Source organism: Panthera leo, chromosome B1 (assembly GCF_018350215.1).
Source record: "Panthera leo isolate Ple1 chromosome B1, P.leo_Ple1_pat1.1, whole genome shotgun sequence".
Classification (NCBI taxonomy): Eukaryota; Metazoa; Chordata; class Mammalia; order Carnivora; family Felidae; genus Panthera; species Panthera leo.
Genome location: NC_056682.1, coordinates 117,056,697 through 117,081,022, shown reverse-complemented (window position 1 = coordinate 117,081,022; position 24,326 = coordinate 117,056,697). Strand labels below are relative to the sequence as shown.

At 36.3% G+C, this 24,326-nt stretch overlaps 1 protein-coding gene across 1 annotated transcript in view; it reads left to right on the top strand.

Moving 5' to 3' along the window:
* TET2 (tet methylcytosine dioxygenase 2) overlaps positions 1 to 17,977 on the top strand; it is a 134,575-nt gene extending 116,598 nt beyond the window's left edge. The window contains exons 8-11 of the mRNA XM_042935779.1: positions 661 to 750; positions 8,439 to 8,576; positions 11,062 to 11,416; positions 13,336 to 17,977. Of these exons, the coding sequence (XP_042791713.1) occupies positions 661 to 750; positions 8,439 to 8,576; positions 11,062 to 11,416; positions 13,336 to 14,846 (2,094 nt within the window). The 3' untranslated portion in view covers positions 14,847 to 17,977. The remainder of the gene's footprint in view (positions 1 to 660; positions 751 to 8,438; positions 8,577 to 11,061; positions 11,417 to 13,335) is intronic.
* Positions 17,978 to 24,326: the final 6,349 nt, after the last annotated feature.

Genomic DNA, 24,326 nt, shown 5'->3' with positions numbered 1-24,326 from the left:
CCTCTTTAAGACTCTATGGCTTCGTACTCCTATCCTATTACTGGCATAGACTTATATTTATAAAATGCTGAGTATCTACATACAAAGTATAAAATTAACATCATAAAATTACCAAAGAGCTAGATATTCTAATAACACATACAAAATTAGATGGTTTATACTTTTTGCTTGGAAACGCATGCAAAAATAGATGATATATGGTGTATACTTTTTGCTTGGAAATTTTGTGGAATTTAAGAAACAAAACAGATGAACATAAGGGAAGGGAAGGAAAAATAAGATTAAAACAGTGAGGGAGGCAAACCATAAGAGACACTTAAAGACAGAGAACAAACAGGATTGCCGGAGGGGAGGTTGGTGGGGGGAGGGCTGATGGGCATTAGGGAGGGCACTTGTTGGGATGAGCACTGGGTATTGTATGTAAGTGACGAATCACTGGGTTCTACTCCTGAAACCAATACTACACTGTAAGTTAACTAACTTGAATTTAAATATGTAAAAAAAGACATAGTCATGTTAGGAAACCTTAGTTATTTAATAAGAAAGATACTATATATTGTCATTTGGATCTAAGATATAGGGGGAAATTTTTTACTGATAGCCTCTCTCACATATAAAAAGGATTTAGAATTTAATATGTAGAATATTCATTTTAAACAGGAAGAGAAACTGGAGTCTCATTTACAAAACCTGTCTACTCTTATGGCACCAACATACAAGAAACTTGCACCTGATGCATATAATAATCAGGTAAGTTTATAAATAATTATGGACAATGATTAGAACAGTTTATTATTGATGACCTACATACTTTCAAAGAAATATCATCAAAAAGAGCTTATTGTTGGTCTTTTAATGTGTAAAGATTGTGAATCTAACAAGCTGTTGTATCCACTAATCTTGTCTCGTATCTCTTCTGTAAGTAGACTTTGGTGATTAATTAAAATTATGTGACTCAAACCATAGGTTCTAACCACCTATTAACTTTTCACAGAAGGTCTATACATATTATGAGTGTACTACTTTGTAAGTGTACATACATGTGTCCAGATATGTCTGATTTTGCTAGATTATCTTCATTTTATTTGGCCTTGGCTCCATGAACCAAGCTGAAACACTTGTTTCCTATTTTATGAGTGTGGTCTAGGCTATACCAGTTTGGAAAGCTAGGTCATTTGTTCAGAAATGCTCATGAAGGAGGAAAAAAAAACTGTAAAGTCTTTCCTGTCATTGTGACATCAACAACAGAAGCATCAAATGGAAACCTGTTATAAACTAGATGCTGTATTTAGTCACTGTGGATGTAAAGATGAGTATTGTAGGTTTTTGTCTTTAAGGAATTCCTTCCTTTAAGGAACTCCTTTAAGGCAGAGATATGTAAAATAACAATTACAGAATAATACATTAATAGCTGGGATAGAGGTATGCTCATTTCTGAAGGAACAAAAAAGTTCTCCCTGAAAGTAGAGATGTAAGGTCACAAATGGCCTTGGAGACCGTATAAAGATCTTTGAACTTTGAACTTTATCCTGTATGTAAGAAGGCTACCATTGGGGCGTTTTAAGTGTGTGTTGGGGACAGGAGAGTGTAAAGTGATTTAATTTAAAATGGTCACTGAACAAGCCAAATTAAGTGAAATACAACTTAGGTTAGTGTAAGATTAAATTGGAGGAGTAAGCTAGTGCAGTCACTGGACAAGAGATGTTAAAGTCCTACATTAAAGAAATGGCAGTAGTGAAAGAATAAAGGAAATAAGTATGTGAAATTTGAGGTAGAACTTGTAGAACTTACCAACTGGATTTGAGGATGAGCAGAAGAGACAATTTGAGGAGCCACCAAATTTCTGGCTTGGACAGGTTGTTCTATTAACTAGTATTTGGAATCAGTGAGGAAAAGTAGGTTTGGGGACAAATGGGTGAAATGATAAATTTCATTTTGGGCATACTATGTTTGACATCCTTTAGTATAATTAGATGGAAAATCCTGAGAAAAATCCAGGCTAATTATGTAGATTTGGGAGTCACCAAAATGCAAGAAGTAGTCGAATTCACAAGGAGTGAATGCATGTTTTCAGAGTGGAGATTATAAAGAGAAGGGATTCTGATGGGATTCTGGCGTACACTGACATTTTAGGAGTGGAGGATGAGAAAGCAGTGAAGTAAATGCTGGGAGTAGGCACAATAGAGTAAGGGAGGTTAAAGATTTAAGGGAAAGAGAGACTGATAAATGGAGGAAAGCTGGAGGTGATGCAGGTATCCAGAGCAGAGTACACAGTGGCAGGGGGTACAAGGAAGTATGAAGAGCGGTACATTTGGCAAATGTTGTCATTTAATAACATTAAAGACTAATGGGATTAATTTATATAGCAGAGACACACAGGGGAGACCAATACTCATTTAATGATTTAGCTACTCTTGTTTCTATTGTGGACTTTAATACTTTCCCCAAATCTCAGCTCTTTCTTTTTTTAAGTGTGAGCAAAGGAAGCAAATTTAATAACGATCTGTTTATAAACTTGTTTTATGTCACAACTCAGGCTTTTAGAAATATATATGATGTGTATGAAGATTATTTTTAATGCTGTTAATAGTAGTAGGATTAATACTGTTATTTTACAACCTTATCTACTTTGGTAAGTATCACAGAAAAGTATATGGAATGTTTTAGTACTGTTATAAAATAATTCCAAGTGAGAAACACAATAAATCAAGCTATAAAAAGAAAATGAATTGAGTCTATGTTGCTAGATTTCAAGTTTGGCCATTTTCTGTTGAATAAAAATTTTTATAGGTGCTATTAACCTAATGGCTTTAGCTGGAAAAGGGGACAGAATAACAAAGCATTGGTGTTCTTTTTACTCCTTTGATTCTTACTATAGATGGTGTCATACACACCTGATTTTCTAAGCATTTATATTCCACCCTACTATATTATGTTTGGAGCATTTTATGCATTTCCTGAACTTAGAGTATCCAAAATATGAAGGTACCCCAAATTTTAGTTATAACAAGAAGATTACATATAATTCTTTAGATGTGTTTCAGTATTTATATATCGATACATGTGTAGATGTACTAATAAATGGGCAGAAAGTTTCAGTTAAGCAAGATGAATGAGCTCTAGAGATCTGCTTTGCAATGTGCACCTATTGCCAACAATAATGGACACTTAAAATTTTGTTGAAAAGGTAGATCTCATGTTATGTATTCTTACCACAAAATAAAATTTAAATATATACATACATTCATACATAAAAAATAGTTGTATATATAAATTAAATCAATCATGGTTAAAGATAGATAAGGTATTTTTTATATTGCCTAGTATGTACTATTGGGTAATATTCATCCGTATGTCTTAATATTGTTTAAAGATCAAAAAAAAACAGCCATGTGGTCTTTCCCACAGCACATGGGAAGACCTTTTGAGGTTATGGATGCTATCAAAGCCTACCATTTGATTTTTGTCTCTTCCCCAACTGGATATATTGTACTTATTTCTCATATCTAAATGCTCTTCCTTTGCTTTGTTCCTTGATTTTATAAAGTCTTATTGTTGAAGTTAAGCTTCACATCAGAGAAAAATGTAAGAAAAAAACACTCTTGTCAACCCAGAAATCTATACCCAGGAAAAACTTCAAAAGTAAAGGCAAGGGAGTGCCTAGATGGCTCAGTCGGTTAAACGTCCAACTTTGGCTCAGGTCATGATATCACGGTTCTTGAGTTCAAGCCCAGTGTTGGGCTCAGTGCTGACAGCTCAGAGCCTGGAGCCTGCTTCGGATTCTGTTCTCTCTCTTTCTCTTTCTCTGCCCCTCCCCCTCTCTCATTCTATCTCTCTCTCTGAAAAATAAACATTAAAAAAAAAAAAGTAAAGGCAAAACAAAATTTTTTTCAAACATACAAATGCTGAAATAATTTACCATCAGCAGACTAACACTTTAAAAATATTAAAGGAAGCCTGCCAGTAAAAGAAAATGATACCAGATAGAAGTCTGTATTGACAAAAAGGAAAGAAAAACATCATAAATAGTAGCTATGTAAATAAAAAAAACTTTTTCCTTATTTCAAAAGAAATTTAAAGATGATTTGCTATTAAAAATATATATGAACAATGTGCCTTAAACTTTATAACATGTAGAAGTAACACAGAGGCTGGGGAATTGAAAGTATACTGTTGTAAGGGCCTTATGTTATATGTAGAGTAGTATAGTATTTCTTGAATGTAGAGTGTAAGAAGATAAAGAATATATCGTAAACCTTAAGGGAAGCAGCCATTTAAAAAAAAAAAATCTAGCAGTAAAAAAATCTACCAGCTAATCTACCAGTAAAAAGGAAAAAAATAGAATCAATCCAAAATGTATTTAAAAGGATTATGGAACCAAATTAAAGATAAGACAAATATAAAGCAAATAGAAAATTGGTATATTTAATCCCAACCATATCAAAAATCATATTAAATGTGAATGGCTTTTAACATTCCCAATTAAAAAAGCAGAGTTTGTGATACTAAATAATAACATTGATATTGAACAATTATAATATTGAAAAAAACCAGGAACCAAGAAATATGCTAATATCAATCTAAGGAAAGCTGGAATGATCATATTAATAACAAAGTAGATTTCATAGCAAAGAATATTATAAACTATAAAGAAGATCATCTAATAATAAAAAAAGGGGGCAGTTCATCAAGAAAACATGATAATCCTAACTATGTACAGAGCTTCAGATTTTATTAAACAAAACTGATAGAACTATAAAAAGAAATGAATCTACAATTACAGTCAGAGATTTCAGTACATCTCTCTCAATAACTATTAGAACAAATACAAAATCACTAAGGAGACAGAAGACTTAAACAGCACTTTTAACCAACTTGACCTTATTGACATGTATAGAATTCCTCACCCAACAGAATTAACATTATTTTCAAGTGTACAGGAAGTTTTATCATGATAGACTGTATAGTGAGTCATAAAGCAAGTATCAATATATTATAAAGCCTCAAAATATGTTCTCTGGCCACAATGAAGTTAAATGAAAAATCTGTACCGGTATTTCCACAAAATTTCTAAGTATCTGGAAACTGAGAAACATATTCCTAAATAACCTAGGAGCCAAAGAATAATTCACAGGGAAATTAGAAAGTATTTCAAACTGAATAAAAATGAAGACTTGGGGGTGCCTGGGTGACTCAGTCAGTTAAGCATCTGACTCTTGATTTCAGCTCAGGTCATGATATCATGGTTCATGAAATCAAGTCCCATGTTGGGCTCTGCACTGACAGCCATGAGCCTGCTTGAGATTGTCTCTCTCTGCCCGTCCTTCAGTCATGCATGTGCACACATGCACTCTGTCTCTCAAAATAAACATTTAAAAACAAAAAGAATATGAAGACATGACCTTGAAATTTGTGGAATGAAGCTATAAAGCCTTGCTTAGAGAGACATTTATAGCATTGAATACTTATTAGAAAAATATAGGGGCACCTGGGGGCTCAGTTGGTTAAGCATCCAACCCTTGGTTTCAGCTCAGGTCATATCTCACATTCCACAAGATTGAGCCTGGCATTAGGCTCTCCTCTGTCAGCACAGAGCCTGCTTGGGTTTGTCTCTCTTCCTCTCTCTCTCTGGCCCTCTCCTCATGGGTGCTCTCTCTCTCAAAAATAAACAAACTTTGGGACACCTGGATGGCTCAGTTGGTTAAGCATCCAACATTGGCTCAGGTCATGATCTCATGGTTCATGAGTTCAAGCCCCATGTTGGGCTCTGTGCTGACAGCTCAGAACCTAGAGCCTGCTTCAGAACCTATGTCTCCTTCTCTCTCTGTCCCTCCCACTTACACTCTGTCTCTCTCTCAAAGATAAACATTAAAAAAATAATAAGTAAAATAAAAATAAACTTCAGAAAATATATATAAAGTCTCAAATTAATGATTTAGGTGGCTTCTCTAAGAAACTTGGAAAAGGACAGCAATATGAGCCCTAAAAGATGGAAGGAAGGAAAAACTAAAGAACATAAATCAATGAAATGGAATACAGAAAATAGCATAAATCAGTGACACCAAAAGCTAGTATTTTGCATCAATTCAATCAAGAAAAAAAAGAGAAGGTACAAAAGGCCAATATCAAGAATTAGAGATGAGACATCACTATAGATCCTACAGACATTAAAGGAATAATATTATTAAAATTTTATGCCAATAAATTCAACAACTTAGATGAAATGAGAAAAGTACTTAAACACAAATTACCAAAGATGACTAAAGAAAAAAATAAATACCATAAGTCATCCTATATTTATTAAAGATATTGAATTTTTAGTTGAAAGCTTTTCCAAAAATTCCAGGCCCAGATAATTTCCCTTTCAAATCTGACTAATATTTTAAGGAAGAAATAGTAACAATTCAGTGGAAACTCTTCTAGAAAATAGAAAAGGAATAAACTTCCCAACTCATTTTACAAAGCTGGAAATATCCTGATACTAGAACTAGACAAAGGCAGTAAAAGAAAAAGAAGACTATAGTCCAATATTCTTAAAAAATATTGATATGACAATTCTTCACAAAATTTTAGTCAATTAGACAACAGTGTGCAAAAAGGATATATCATGACCAAATGGAGTTTATTTCGTTTTGTTTAACATTCAAAAATCAATCATGATTGATTGACTAAGTGGCTCAGTCAGTTAAGTGTCTGACTTCAGCTCAGGTCATGATCTCACAGTCTATGAGTTCCAGCCCTGCATCAGACCCCATGCTGACAACTCAGAGCCTGGAGCCTGCTTCAGATTCTGTGTCTCCCATTCTCTCTCTGCCCCTCCCCCGCTCTGTCTCTGTCTCTCTCAAAAGTAAACATTAAAAATTTTTTAATCAGTGTGATTCACCACATTAGCCAACATAATGGGGTAAATATGATTATCTCAATAGATAGAGGAAAAAGCACTTAGCAATATTTAATACCCATAGAAGGGAACTTTCTCAGCCCCATAAGGTGCATAATTGAAAAACCTAAAGCTAACTTCATATTTAATAGTGAAAGACTGAAAGCTTTACCCCTAAGATTAGAAACAAGACAAGGACATCCATTTTTACCACTTTTATTTAATATCTAACTGGAAGTTTTAGGGAAATAGGCAAGAAAAAGAAATAAGGAGTGTACAGATTGAATAGAAATAAAATTGTCCTTATAATGTAGACACTTGTCTACATAGAAAGTTCCAAAGACCCAAAAACTTCTAACAAATTGTTCAGCAAAGTTGCAAAAATAAATCAACTGTATTTCTATATACTAGTAATAAACAACTAAAAATTGCAGTCAAAACCAATAGCAATTAAATAACATCAAAAATATGAAATTCTTAGACATAAGAATTTGTCATTTGACAAAACATGTAAGACCTGTGCACTGAAAACTATAATACATTGCTGAGAGAAATTATAAAAGACCCCAAATGGAAAGGTCTACTATGTTTATGGATCACAGGACTAATATTTTTAAGATGTCAGTTTTCCCCAAGTCATTCAATGGACTTAGTATATGACCTATCAAAATGTTACCAAGTGTTTTGAAGGAATTGACAGGGTGTTTGTAAATATATAGAAAGACAAATGCAAAGGATCTGGAATAGTCAAACAATTTTCAAAAAGAAGATCAGAATTTGGAGAGTTATAATCCCTGATTTCAAGATTCACTAAAAATCTATATTTACTAGTAATCAAGACAGTGATGTTGGCATATATACACATACATACCCACTACACTATTATATACCAAACAATAAGAATAGAAAGTCCAGAAATAGGTCCAGCATGTACAATCAGTTGATTTTCAAAAAAAGACAATTTAGTGGCAAAGGATAATTTATCTTTGCAGTAGTGTTTGAACAGTTGGATAGCCATATGGAAGAAAACTAACCTTGACTCTTAATCTTATGCCATATATAAAAATTAACTCAAAACAGACCCATTTATATAAAATTCTAGAAAATGTAAACTAATCTGTAGTTACAGAAAGCAGATCAGTAGTTTCCTGGGAACAAAGGAAGAGACATGAATTTAAAAGCGGAAGGAAGAAACTTTTGGGAGTAACGGATAGGTACGTTATTTTGATTGTGGCAATGGTTTCACATATACTCATGTCAAAACTAATCAAATAGTACACTTTAAATATATACTGTTTAATGTATGTCAGTTATACTTCAACACTGTAAAATAAAAACTTTACCATGTCAAAACGTTTGGTCTGTTTTGTGTCATTCCATTGTATTTCTGGATATAATATATGCAACTTTTTTTTTTTTAATTCTGAATAACCTAAATACTAAAAAATCTTTCTGATCTGCTCAGTGCACAGGTCTTATACTTTTTTCTCAAATGTATGCCTAAGAATTTCAAATGCCTAAGTAGTTCCCCATTCATACACATGCTTCTGTTTTTCAGATTGAATATGAACACAGAGCACCAGAATGCCGACTGGGTCTGAAGGAAGGCCGTCCATTCTCAGGGGTCACTGCATGTTTGGACTTCTGTGCTCATGCCCATAGAGACTTACACAACATGCAGAATGGCAGCACATTGGTAAGTGGGGCACAGAACAGTTAGCACAGCCTGTTGAAGAGTGGAAGGCTGGAAGTTATCCTGTGATTAGAGTAGTATGTTCTCTGCAGATGTCATTGCACAAGTGTTTTCATGAATGAATTGCTGTTGCAAAGGTGCCCTCGTTTGACATATCTAGTACTCTTATAACAGGTTGTCACATGAGTGGAAAACAGTTGATAAGCACATGAAAATCATGGAAACGCTTGGTACAGAACTAAACCAGTGATTGCATTGCCAACTACCATTAGCTGCCAAAAGTTCCTTCAAAATTCAATGTCAGGCATCTGGTAGGTTATAATCAGTAAAGTGAAAAAGCCATATACAAGCCAAGGCACCAATCTACCTCGCAGAAAGAAGTACAAATGAAAAATGCATCATCCATGGCACAGCAACCACTATAGAAGATTCAAAGTACAAAAGAGCCCATTATTACTACATATTACAGTAGATGGACTGGATCAGGCTGTATAATCAGAGGTTATGCTAAATGGAGAAAATGGACATGGTCTTAGGGTAGAACAGGGTTCCATACTGACAGAGTCCACAGTGTGGCCTTGCATGTTGAGGCATAAACCAGGGTGAAAATAAGGAATGAAAAATTCAAGTGAAGAAACTATAAAGTAATCTACCTAGTGAGTCATCAACATGGATATATGTGTAGTTGAGGAAGATGACCAGTGAGACTTAAAATGAAAAATAGAATACATGGGGCACCTGGGGGGCTCAGTTGGTTAAATGTCTGACTCTTGATTTTGGTTCAGTCATGATCTCACAGTTCGTGAGTTGGAGCCCCATGTCGGTCTCTGTGCTGACAGCATAGAAGAGCCTGCTTGGGATTCTCTCTCTCTCTCTCTCTCTCTCTCTCTCTCCCTCTCTCCTTTCTCTCTCTCTCTCTCTCTCTCCTTTCTCTCTCTCTCTCTCTCTCTCTCTCTCAAAAATAAATAAACATTAAAAAAAATAGAATACAGAAACTAAAATTATAGTCTAGGGTAAAGAAGAATTCAGGTGGTAAGCAATGGTGGAAGTAATTCACAGAACCTGATATGAAGTTTTTGTTGAAAAGCAGAAAAAGTATCAGGTTAATAGTCTAAAACAGAAGTCAGAATTTTTTTTTAATAATAAAAAAAATATGTAAAACCTTCACTAATTGTGTATTGAACACATGCTCACTATTAGGAGGCTAGGCTAGATTCTGGAGGGAAAAAAAATGCTATGGTAGATCCTAAAGATAACCATGTTTCACTCTAGCAAGGGAATGAAGAGTAGGCAGGGATGAGAAAAAGGCTTTGCCTAAAGGAATTTGCCTCTGATAGGTCACAGTTTCCATCAGGTGCAAAGGAAAGCAGCACTAGGTAAGAACTAATAACATGTGGGAAAAGGTAATAAGTGATCAGAGACATGGATTTGGAAGACTTTGATGTATAGGAAGTGAAAACTCATTTTAGTGCCACCTCATATTAAACTTCTCTATCAAGGTAAGTCTGTTATGATCACATTCCTTTCAAGAGTATCTTCTAGTGATTTTATATTGCCTCGGACTTTAAATAATGCTCACATTTTTTTCTGCATTAGTCAAAAACACTAAATACTAAAATCTGGTATTTTAAAACCAACAGATAATCTTTCATCAAAACCAATATGACTGTGGCTAACAAAAGAGGAAAAGTATCATTAAATTATCAAAGCAAGAGAAGTAGTTTTTCCCCCCTTTCTTGGAATAGACCCTTGTATGCTGTGATATCCTACAAAAGAAATAAGAGAGAAGAGAAACAGTAAGTTAGGTTTAACAAGTACAGAGGAGACAAGAAGGTAGAAGCAGTGTTAAGTTACACATTACCTATATCAACCAAATCTTCCATTTCACATATTTATATTTCTCTTTGGTCTCTTGTGAAAATGTCTTAAGCACAGTGAAGGAGAGTTTGAAGTCAAGTGTGAGGATAGATGCAAAATTTCATTGTGTACGAAGTATGAGATTAGGTGAATGTGATATTAGCAAAAACAGAGGAAATCATTTGGTATAACTTTCGGCCTCTTTTTGAAGAGGCTTCACATCTATTTTTGAAGGGTGAAAAGTGGGAGATTGCTTCTGTTTGGTGGGAGTGTTGCTTCTTCCCTTAGAGTAAGAAATGTATGTGAAGAACAAAGTCACCACAGGTTCATGATAGACCGCCCCCCTCCCCGCCCAAACACAAAAGGAAAGGAAAAAAAAAAAGTCAACATGAACTTGTCTATCTCCCTGTACCATTTTGATGCAATCACCCTTAATAACAGACAGATGTGGTTTTTTGGTAATATGCATGTCACTGACCTGGCCCAGTAGACCACCACCACAAATGTAAATGCTAAGAGGGAGACAGACAGACAGACAGACACACACACACACACACACACACACACACACACACACACACAGTTTCTTTTAGACTGAAACTGAGGCAGTACTGTGTTATCTCCCTACCAGGTATGCACCCTCACTAGAGAAGACAATCGAGAAATTGGAGGGAAACCTGAGGACGAGCAGCTCCATGTTCTGCCTCTCTACAAAGTCTCTGATGTGGATGAGTTTGGGAGTGTAGAAGCTCAGGAGGAGAAAAAACAAAGTGGTGCCATTCAGGTGCTGAGTTCTTTTCGGCGGAAAGTCAGGATGTTAGCAGAGCCTGTCAAGACATGCCGACAGAGGAAACTAGAAGCCAAGAAAGCTGCAGCTGAAAAGCTTTCCTCTCTGGAGAACAGCACAAATAAGAACGAAAAGGAAAAGTCAGCCTCATCTCGTACAAAACAGACTGAAAACGCAAGCCAGGCTAAACAGTTGGCAGGTAAATGTAATATGAAGCATTGTAGATATGTTATATGAAACTTAGGTTAAAAATGAAGAGTTAATTTTGGATGATTATATTCGATCATGGTATCAGTTTTGTACTAGAATTGTCTCTGAAGTCCCAAGGGCCAGGTTTTGCTCTTGGACTTGGTAATGAGATACTGCACCCTCAACCCCAGCTTGATGGAGAAGTCTGGATTTTATTCTATAATAAATGGCAAAGTTTTACATGACAGGTAGGTAACATGGTGAAATTCATGTTAATCTAGCAGTGGCAGGGAGGCCAAATTAGAAGCAGAGAAGCTATGAGTTTGGAGACAGATGCAATAAACCAAGAGTAAAGTAATAAAAGCTTGAGTCTGGATGATAGCAATGAAGATTTAGCAAAAATGATGGTAGCGAATGCTTCCAAAATGATTATCAATACATTGGTGACAAAACATTAGAATGAAGAAGAAGAAAAATTTAAGATTGATGTCAACATTTTAAGCCTAGATAACTAAGACAGTACTATTTGTTGAAATAAGAAGTTTGGAAATAGGATTTATCAGGGAGGGGTAGCCATATTAAGTCTGAGTTAAGGAGGGGTATCCACACGTAGTTATCTTATAAAAGCTTTTACCTATGCAAACAGATCACATCTGTAGTAGTAGCAATAGAGCATTATTTATCAGTACTAAGTTGATATTTTCAAAGCCCCTTGGTTATATCTTCAATTATTTGCTATAAAAAGCCATAAATATAATGTCCACGTCTCATTTCACAGATGGTTAACCTGACCATTAACAAAAGAAGAATGTTTATCTTTTAAGTTTAGCCTACCAGTTTGCTGAGAGCCAACCATGTTTGCTTCACAAAGTCAAAGTTCCCTACTAATTTATTTCAAAACTTAAAGAAACTAAGTAATTTAGAATAATGTGCTAAAGATGCTTAATAAACATATGTTGGTTGACTTATACTAAGAGCAGTAAATCCTATTCACTCATTAATCTCTCCTGTAAGTTAACCATAACGTATCATCATATCATTGGGTAGAACTTTTCCTCCCGTCTTTTCTAACTGATTTCTGTAATAATCATTTCAATTCTCAAGACTGCCCTTACAGCTCCATTTATTTGTTCACTTCTCATATGTAGATTTTTAAGTGAGGTCATAAAATAGAAGTATGAAAATTTTATTTACAAAGCTGAAAATTTCTTTAAAGTTTTATTAACAACTGTGTAAGTAGGGTTTGCCAATTATAGAAGATATGCTTTGGGTGTTTAAGTGAGTGTCATTCCTTTTCTCATAGCATTGATGAATCTTCAATAACAAATTTTATGCAACTTCCAACTATTTAACAAATTGCTACTGCATGCCCCAGGCATTGGAGGAATAAAGTAAAAGGGACATGGTCCCTTCCTTCAAGGAACTGCTTTGTGCTAGGAGGAGGAGAGGACTAAAAATGATCAATTACAGTATATTACAAAACATTGCTCTGACTTATGTTTTCAGTGGGTATTGTACATGCACTAGCAGATGAGGTCATAGAAGGCTTCCTTGAGGAAGGGATACCTGTCTCAAGGAAGGACAGGGAGATGGGGTGGAGGGAGAAGGGCGCTTCAGGTAGGGTGTGGCATGGTCAGATACACAGAACCTCCAGAAAACATGATGCTCTCAGTCAAATATCTTTTGGATATTTGTTACATTTTTCTTCACTTACTAAATTGTACTGTTCTGGAGATCTATTTTATCTAATGCTTTAGGCAAAAAAAATGATGCCAGACAGTGATCAGAGCCCTGACTTTGCTCTTATCCTTATTTGATGGGTATTGCATAATCTTAGTGGTGGTTCTCACATACAGCTAAGCATCCTCACTAGCTTCTGTGAGATAATAATCGAACACGTTTGTGTGCTCTCTCATATCCTGTCCACAGAACTTTTGCGACTTTCAGGACCAGTCATTCAACAGTCCCAGCAGCCCCCACCCCCGCAACTGCCGAAGCAACCTCCACAGCCACAGAAGCAGCCCCCGCAGCAGCAGCAGCCGCAGCAGCAGCCGCAGCCGCAGCCGCCGCCACCGCCACCCCAGCATAACCCCATGACAAATAACCCTCAATCAGAGTCTGTCAGCTCTTACTCTTCCTCTGGATCTACCAGTGTGTACATGAGACGGCCCAATCCAGTTATCCAGGCTTATCCGAGCTCTTCACACACTTCAGAGATTTATGGAGGTGCCAGCCCTATGAACCTCTATTCCACCTCATCCCAAGCTGCAGGTTCATATTTGAATTCTTCTAATCCCATGAATCCCTACCCTGGGCTTTTGAATCAGAGTAACCAATATCCATCCTATCAATGTAATGGAAATGTATCAGTGGACAACTGCTCCCCATATCTGGGTTCCTATTCTCCTCAGTCTCAGTCCATGGATCTATATAGGTATCCAAACCAAGACCCTCTCTCTAAGCTCAGTCTACCACCCATCCATACACTCTACCAGCCAAGGTTTGGAAACAGCCAGAGTTTTACTTCTAAGTACTTAGGTTATGGAAACCAAAATATGCAAGGAGATGCCTTCAGCAGTTGTACTATTAAAACAAACGTACACCATGTAGGGACATTTCCTCCTTATTCCACTCATGAGATGGATGGCCACTTCATGGGAGCTGCCTCTAGATTACCACCCAATTTGAGCAATCCAAACATAGACTATAAGAATGGCGAACATCACCCATCTTCTCACATAATCCATAACTACGGGGCAGCTCCAGGCATGTTCAACAGCTCTCTCCATGCCCTGCATCTCCAAAACAAGGAGAATGACATGCTTTCCCACACAGCTAATGGGTTATCAAAGATGCTTCCAGGTCTTAACCATGATAGAACTGCTCCTGTCCAAGAAGGCTTACACAAATTACATGATGCTGGCAGTCAGGAAAAGCAGCCCCCTGCCGCCGAGGACAATGATGAAGTCTGGTCAGACAGTGAGCAGAGCTTTCTAGATCCTGACATCGGGGGAGTGGCTGTGGCTCCAACTCATGGGTCAATTCTCATCGAGTGTGCCAAGCGCGAGCTTCATGCCACAACCCCTTTAAAGAATCCCAATAGGAATCACCCCACCAGGATCTCCCTTGTCTTTTATCAGCATAAGAGCATGAATGAGCCAAAACATGGCTTGGCGCTCTGGGAAGCCAAAATGGCTGAAAAAGCCCGAGAGAAAGAGGAAGAGTGTGAGAAGTATGGCCCAGACTATGTGCCTCAGAAAACCCATGGCAAAAAAGTGAAACGGGAGCCCGCTGAGCCACATGAACCTTCCGAGCCCACTTACCTGCGCTTCATCAAATCCCTTGCCGAAAGGACCATGTCCGTGACCACAGACTCCACAGTAACTACATCTCCATATGCCTTCACTCGGGTCACAGGGCCTTACAACAGATACATATGATGTCTCCCCTCGTGGTGGGTACCTCATTTGAAAAGACCACAACCAACCTGTCCATAGTATAGTTCTCATGACGTGGGCAGTGGGGAAATAACACAGGATTCATGACAAATGTGGTGGGAAGAACCTCAGCTCACCAGCAAAACAAGAGATCATCTTACCATAGCACTTAATTTCCCCCGACTCCTAAGTGGTCACAGATGGCATCTAGGCAAAAGACCAAAGCATTCTATGCAAAAAGAAGGTGGGGAGGAAAGTGTTCCACAATTTACATTTTTAAACACTGGTTCTATTATTGGACGAGAGGATATGTAAATGTGATTTTTCCCCCTTACAACTCTACACATCTGTGACCACTTTTAATAATACCGAGTTTGCATAGTCATGGAACACAAATCAAACAAGTACTGTAGTATTACAGTGGCAGGAATTTTAAAATACCATCTGGTGCTGAATATACAATGTACTGAAATACTGGAATTATGGCTTTTTAACATGCAGTTTTTACTGTAATCTTAATATTAACTTTTATTTATCAAAATAGCTACAGGAAGCATAAATGAATAGACAGCAAAACACTGAATTTGTTTGGATGTTTTAAGAAATGGTGCTAAGAAAATGGTGTCTTTAACATTTGAAAATTTAATGCCTTTATATCATCAAGATTCTATCAGTGTACTCCAATGCCCTTGAATAACAGGGGTACCTTTTCATTCAAATTTTTGTCATAATTACCTATTCTTACATGAGGTTTTGGTTTTTTTGGGGGTTTTTTTTTTTTGGTTTTTTTTTTGTTTTTTTTTTTAATGTGGACATTTAAAGGCCTCTGGATTTTGCTCATCCAGTAAAGTCCTTGTAGGACAATAAACGTATATATGTACATATATATATACACACATATGTATATGTGCACACACATGTATATGTATAAATATTTTAAATGGTGTTTTAGAAGCACTTTGTCTACCTAAGCTTTGACAACTTGAACAATGCTAAGGTACTGAGATGTTTAAAAAAAAAAAAAAGTTTACTTTCATTTTAGAATTCAAAGTTGATTCTTTTTAAAGAAATAAGGAAAGCTTTTAAACTATTTTTGCTTTTAGCCATGCATCTGCTGATGAGCAATGTGTCCATTTTTAATATAGCCAGTTAAATCCACAATGGGGCTTACTGGATTCAAGGGAATAACTTTAGTCCACAACACGTTTTCTGGTGCTCATCTCACATGCTATACTGTAAAACAGTTTTATACAAAATTGTATGACAAGTTCATTGCTCAAATATGTAGTTTTAAGAATTTTCTATTAACTGCAGGTTAACAATGACATGCTACAGACTTAACAAAGCTAGTTCACTTAAGCTGATGCTATTTTATGGATCTGTGTGCTCTTCAGCAAACCCAATGGCAGTGTGCTTTTGTGTTGATAATTGTACATTGTGATGTTGTCATTTCTTAGCTTAAGTGTCCTCTTTTCCAGGAAGATTGAGCAGACTGATGCCTGCATAAGAATAATAAACAGGGTTAGTTCCATGTGAATCTGTTAATTAAAAAGAAAAAAAAAAAAAAACAGGCAGCTGGTTTGCTGTGGTGGTTATAAATCATTAATTTGTATAAAGAAGTGAAAGAGATGTATAGTAAGTAAATTAAATTGTAAACAAAACTTTTTTAACGCAATGCTTTAGTATTTTAGTACTGTAAAAAAAAATTAAATATATACATATATATGTGTATATATATATATATGGATTTGAAGCAGAATTCACATCATGATGGTGCTACTCAGCCTGCTACAAATATATCATAATGTGAGCTAAGAATTCATTAAAGGTTTGGGTGATGTTCCTACTTGTCATATACCTCAACACTAGTTTGGCAATAGGATATTGAACTGAGAATGAAAGCTTATAGCATCATGTACCATCATTTTTTTCCAAGTCTTTTTATTATTATTATTAAAAAAGCATATCTTTTTTCAATACTTGATTTCTTAGCAAGTATAACTTGAACTTCATCCTTTTTGTTCTAAAAATTCAGGGATATTTCAGCTCATGTTCTCCTTATGCCAACATGTCACCTGTGTTTATGTAAAATTGTTGTAGGTTAATAAATATATTCTTTTTCAGGGATTTAACCCTTTTATTTTGAATCCCTCCTATTTTACTTGTATATGTCCTGATGTAACTAAAACTAATTTTGTAAATCTGTTGGCTCTTTTTATTGTAAAGAAAAGCATTTTAAAAGTTTGGGGAATCTTTTGACTGTCTCAAGCAGGAAAAAAAAAAAAAAATTACACGAAAATAGAATGCACTGAGTTGATAAAGGGAAACTTGTAAGGCAGGAGTTTGGCAAGTGGCTGTTGGCTAGAGTCAGCACTCTAGATAAAATGTTTCGATCCTGGAGTCAATAGAGTCCAGGCCCATGCAGACATCCCCCACAGAGGCAGAACACATAGGGGTATGGTGTGCAATTGATCAATTACATTTTTGTCTAAGTACATTTGTGTTTACTAACATTGCAAATAAATTCGAAATCAAACAAGGCCTTTGAGTTTTACTGGTCAAGTCTTTATAACGGGATTTTTGTCTATGAAAAACAATTTCCCATTTTTGGCTGTGACGAATTGATAAACATTTCAAAAATGTTTGCTTTGCATATGTCAAACCACACGATTTTAATATTTTGCGTATGTCATACATCTAACCCCAAATATTTGATTACTACGTGCACATCTGTTGGTTTTGAGTCAGCCATCCCTATATGAATGTTTGGTTTCCATACCATCCACTGTCATTTGTCAAACTGCTGGCCAACAAGAGAACAAGAAGTGTAGCTTGGGGTTTGGCGAGAGGTAAGGAGGGAGGAGGAGAGGAAACCGAGTGGCATATTGTAAATAACAGATCTATAGTTGTAAATATCCAACCTGCCTCAGTTAGAATGAATGGAAGCAGATCTCCAATTTGCTTATGTAGGAATATCAGGTTAACTATATAGCCATACTTGAAAATGCTTCTGAGTGGTGTCAACTTTACTTGAATGAACTTTTCATCTTGACTGACGCACAGTGGTGTATGTACAGTTCACTTGTAAAGCTAGTGGTTAACTTGTGTAGGAAACTTCTGCAGTTTGACACTAAGATAATGAACTCTGTGTGCATTTTTCTATGCTTTTTTTAAGACTTAGTTTCATTTCATTTTCATGTTTGGTTTGTCTATAAAACCTGAGGATGGTTATAAATACTGTAAGTATTGTAATGTTATGGATGCAGGTTATTTGAAAGCGTTTATTATTATATCATTCCTGATAACGCTATGTGAGTGTTTTTAATAAAATTTATATTTATTTAATGCACTCTAATTATTGTCTTGTTGAAGTTTCTGTTTACCACCCAAACTACCACTACTTCAATGAGGCAAAGGGAATGAAAAGAAATTGCTTTTTAAAGATACTTCTTAGATGGTTATTTGTTAAACGGCACCTAAAATAATATCTAGATCGTTAGAGCCAAATGATTTCTGTAGTGGAATAGCCTAGATACTCAACCTTTTTCCAGCTTTAGCTTGCTCACTTTGTGTGTATAACCAGTATTAGGTTTGGAGCAATAGCACTTCGGCTGACCTTAAACGGACATCCTTAGTGGCGTGTGTGGCTTGTGAGGGCTTCTCAGCGACGCAGGTACATGGGGCTGAGCTCACATGGCTTAGGTCTAAGGCTGGCCCTGTTCTCAGACTCAGTTTCCTCTTCACATCCACTCTTCTCAAGGAAAAGTCCTCTTCCCACCTATCCAAAGGCAGGCAGTGTTAGGAAGAGGAGAGGCCAGCGGGGGGCCGGGGGGGGGGTGCGGTGCAGGAGGAACATCTTTTCTTTCCATAGTGTGAGGGGACAGTGCTTGCTGCCTGAAGATGCTGGCTCACCCAGCGGTCACTGGGCTCACCACTAAGGGCTTGGGGAGCTTTCCCCCTGCCCTCCTCCATCCTAGAGCACACTCTCTGGTTGCTACAGTTCACAACAGATGCTTAGAAGAGAATTAACTGTGATTAGAGATTGTTTGTGTTACCAGTGCTCCTCAGTTTCAAAGAACAAAGATACTTTTGTTCCCCTATATTGGAGGCCACCTGCCTGCATTTCCCTCTCTTACCAGGCAATTTCTCACAAATATCCGTGCTTGTCTAGTCCAACATTCACTCAAGAAAGGAGCAGCTCTTTCCCCCATGTAGACACCAGACGAATGTGCTTTCTTTGGGGGGCTTCCTTTTGTATGGTTTCAAAAGGAATTTCTCTACCCAATTTGACATTTTAGTCCTTAATTTTTAATTCAAACTGAAATGAGATTTCTACTTGGGTGTTGAGGAAAATCGTTACACGAAGACGTGCTACTTCTCCCTGACCCCCAGAACAATGGATTCAGATCATTTAAATTGCTGAGTTGGGACTTTGTGGCCATATTCACTGAGCGCTGGCTTTTATTCCTTACGTAGCTCTTCACATTAAGAGAAATCTGGGTGTTGTTACTTGAAACTTGAGAGGCCCCTGTGGTGCCCTAACCCTTCCCCCATGGGCAGGTCTTGATTTAGCTCCAAGGAATACAATAAAGCACAAGTAACAGCAAGGTAAAAAGCACCTGGTTTGGGATTCAGCCTTGCATTTTGACTAGCTGTGTGCCATCAAGCCTCATCTGTAAAAGTGATAAAATAGTGCGTCCCTCACAGAGATGTGGTGAGCATTGAGAATGTAAAGCTTTAAGCACAAACTAGAATAAACAGCTGTTCTTACAAAATTTTTCATCTCCCTTCTTCCCCTTTGCTTCTTGCTAGGAGGCTCGGTCCACCGACCACATCTTAATGCTCACCTTGCTGACCCTTGGGCTAGGGGTTAATGCTTTCTTTTCCTCAATTTCTGCCTTTGGAGAAGGAAAATAATAGTACCTATCTCACAAGGCTGTTTGGGGGAGGAATAAAGGAGTTTCTTTAAAACACATCAAAAGAATTTTTTTAAGCAGCTATTATAATTATGTTAATTAGTTCAGCAGAAGCTATTATTTTTTACCTTAGTAGTTTTATGTATTTCCAAGTTGTCAGTGAGAAAGAGGAAATACTCCTTAACTGTACAAAATTATGGATAAGCAGATTTGAATGAGACCTTAGAGATCACCTTTCCCACACTCTGATTTTATGTAACCATTCATTTATTAATTCTTTCACAAATATTTTCAAGCTCCCACTCTGAAAAATGGTGTCAGGCACATTTCTGGGAATTAGGCATCCAGGAGTGAACAAACCAGTAAGTCCCTATCCTCTCAGGTCTTATGTTCTGCTCAGGGGAGAGAGGCACAGAATGAAGTAAATATGGAGATAAAAGTCATAAGGGAAGGAAAGAAAGGGCATGGAGAAAGGGAGAATTCTCTCCATGGAGAGATGGGGAATTTTTGTAGCTTGGTCAAGGAAGTCTTACTGGTGAGGTATGAACTGAAGGCAGTGAAATGCAAGCCATAAGGATATTTGAGAAAGAATACATTAAGCAGGGAGAACAGCAGGTTAAAGGCCTGAAAGTGAACTCCTGAGCACAGAAAGGCTGTGGTTGGACTAGAACGAGGTATGAAAGTGTGGTGGGAGCATGGTTAGGTGGAGGATCCTCCCTAGGAAGAGCACTCTCTGTCCTGCGGCCTGCGTTCTGCATAGCAGGACATCATAGGGCTCTCACCAGAGGAGAAACATGAGCTGACTTGGGTCTTCAAGGAGAACTGTGACAATGATGCATTTTTTGTTGAAGTGTAGCTAATATACAACATTACATTGGTTCATTTGTACAACATAGCAATGTGGCAATCACATACACTGTGAAATGCTCACCATGATAAGTGTAGTTACCATCTGTCACCATATAAGGTTCTTACAATATCATAGACTGCGTTCCCTATGCTGTACCCTACATTTCCATGACTTATTTTATGACTAGATGTTTGCACTTCTTAATCTCCTTCACGTATTTTATCCATTCCTCTACCCCCTCCCCTCTAGCAACTACCAGTTTGTTCTCTGTATACTTATCAGTCTACTTCTGTTTGTTCATTTGATTTGCTTTTTAGATTCCGCATGTAAGTGAAATCATATAATATTTGTATTTTTCTGTTTTATTTCACTTAGCATAATGCCCTCTAGGTCCATCCATGTTGTGGTGAATGACAAGATTTCATTCCCTATCAAAATAGCAATCAGAACTAGAAAGAATAATCCTAAAATTTGTATAGAACTACTCAAAACTTCAGATAGTCCATAACCTTGGGAAAGAACAAAGCTGAAGGTATCATGCTCCCAGATTTCAAACTATGCTACCAACCTATAGTAATCAAAACAGTCTGGCATTGGTACAAAAACAAAAACATGTAGATTAACAGAACAGAGAGCCCAGAAACAAACCCATGCTTATATAGCCAATTAATCTATAATACAGAAGGCAAGAATGGGTAATGAGGAAAAGACAGACTCTTCAATACATGGTGTTGGGAAAACTGGACTGCTACATACAAGAAGGAAAGAAAGAAAGAAAGAACAAAAGATAGAAAGAAAGAAAGACAGAAAGAACAAAAGAAAGAAAGAAAGAAAGAAAGAAAGAAAGAAAGAAAGAAAGAAAGAAAGAAACTGGGCTATTTTCATACACTATACACAAAAAGAAACTCAAAATGGATTCAAGACCTAAATGCAAGGCCTGAAAATTCAAGACCTGAAACCATAAAACTTCTAAAAGAAAACATAGGCAGTTATCTCTTGGACATCAGTCCTAGCAATAACGTTTTGGATCTGTCTCCTCAGGCAAGTGAAATAAAAACAAAAACAATTGGGACTATGTCAAACTAAAGTACACAGAAAAGAAAATCATCAACAAAATGAAAAAACAACCTACTGAATGGGAGAAGATAGTTGCAAATTATACATCTGATAAGGGGTTAATATCCAAAATACATAAAGAACTCATACAACTCAACACCACACACACACAAAAAAAGATCTGATTAAAAAATAGAGGACACTAATAGACATTTTTCCAAAGAAGACATACAGACAACAGACATAACAAGATGCTCAACAGCACTAATTATCAGGGAAATTCAACTCAAAACCACAATAACATACCACCTCACGTAAGTCAGAATGGCTAGTGTCAAAAAGACAAGAAATAACAAGTGTTGGTGAGGATGTGGAGAAAAAGAAACCTTCATGCACGTTGGTGGGAATGTAAATTGGTGCAGCTGTTATGGAAAACAGTAGGGAGGTTTCTCAAAAAATTAAAAATCATTATATAAGCCAATAATTCCATTTGTAGGTATTACTCACACACACACACACAAAGAATGGATTTTAAAAGATCAAGATCCAAATTCATGAAGTTAATTGATTATTTCGATATTTTAATCCAAAACGTTCTTCAAGACACATGGTAACAAAACTCTAAAACCAAAGACAAAGGGAACATTTAAAAAGAGTCTAGAGATGGGGCACCTGGGTGGCTCAGTCGGTTAAGCATCTGACTCTTGATCTTGGCTCAGGTTGTGATCTCACAGCTCCTGAGTTCGAGCCCCATGTCAGGCTCTGCACTGATGGTGTGGAGCCTGCTTGGGATTCTCTCTCTGTCCCTCTTTGCCCTATTGTCTCTCTCTCTCTCTCTCTCTCCCAAAATAAATTAATTAATTAAAAAAAAACTTTAAAAAAAAACAGTGAGAGAAAAAAATTTCTCATACAAAAGAACTCCCATAAGGCTATCAGTGGATTTCTTAGCAGAGACCTTACAGGCCAGGAGACAATGAGACTATATATTCAAAGTGCTAAAAGGAAAAAAAAAAAAAAAAAAAAAAAAAGCTGTCAACTGAGAATACTTTAGTCACTAAAGTTTTCCTTCAGAATTGCAGGTAAAATAAAGATTTAATAAACAAAAGCTGAGGCAATTCAGCATCACTAAACCAGCATTACAAGAAATGCTAAAATGAATTCAAGTTGAAACAAAAGGATACTAATTAGTAACATGAAAATATACAAAGCATTGGTAAAGGTAAGCATACATGCAGATTCAGAATACCCTTGTACTGTCATCTGATAATGTGCTAACTATTTAACTCTAGAATAAAGGTTAAAGCACAAAAGCATAAAAATAGCTATAGCTTTAACAATTTGTTGAATACATGATTGAAAAATGGTAAATGATGACATGAGAAACATACAAGGGGGGAAGTAAAAGTATAGTGTTTTTGTAAGCAATCAAAGTGAAACTTATTAGCATAAAATAGATTTTATATGTAAAATGTTTTATATAAACCTCATGGGAATGACAAAGCCAAAATTTACAGTAGATACACAAAGATAAAAAGAAGGGAATCAAAGCATTCTACTGTGGCAAATCATGAACTTATCAAAGAAGGCAGCAAGAAATAAAAGAAAAACGGAACTTCAAAACACCTAGAAAAAATTAATAATATGGCAGTAGTAAGCCCTCACCCACCAATAATTAAGTATTAATGGATCGATTTCTCCAATGAAAAGGCATAGAGTGACTTAATAGATTAAACACACACACACACACACACACACACACACACGCACAAGACTATAAGCTGCCTACAAGAGTCTCACTTCAGCTTTAAGGACACATATAGGTTCAAATGAAGGGATGAAAAACCATACTCCATTTAGGTGGAAACCAAAAAGAGAGCAGGGATATGAAGCTATACTGATATTAGAAAAAATATACTTTATCCAATAACAGTAGCAAGAGAAAAAGATGGAGATTATATAACAAGGAGGTCAACTCATCAAGAAGATAAAACAATCATAAATATACGTGCACCCAACAATGAAGTACCTAAATGTATTAAGCAAATACAAACAGATCTGAGGGGAGATATGGTACAACAATACAATAACAGTAGGGGACTCAGATACTCCATTTTTAACAATGGAGAGATCGTCCAAATGGAAAATCAACAAGGAAATGTTAGACTTGAACCAAACATTATACCAAACCAACCTAATAGACATACACAGAACACTGATCCAACGCTAGCAGAACACACATTCTTCTCAGGAGCACACAGAACTTTCTTCACAATAGACCACACGATACATCATACAACAAGTTTTGACAAATTTCAGAAGCTTGAAATCCAATAGTAACAAATATCTTTTCCAGCCAAAATTGTATGAAACTAGAAATCAGTAACGAAAGGAAATCTGGAAAATTCACAAATATTCAACAACATGTTCCTGAACATCCAATAGGTCAAACTAAAAAAATCAAAAGGGACTATTTCTCAAACCATTATTACATTAACTAAGTTAACAAACTTGGGTTTAAATAAAATGTTAAAAAATTTTAAAAATAAAATAAATGCATGAGTAAAAATAAATAAAAAATAACAATTAGTCAAAATTCCATGAAAAAATCAAAAGAAAAATCAATAAATATCCTGAAACAAATGAAAATGGAGGTACAACATA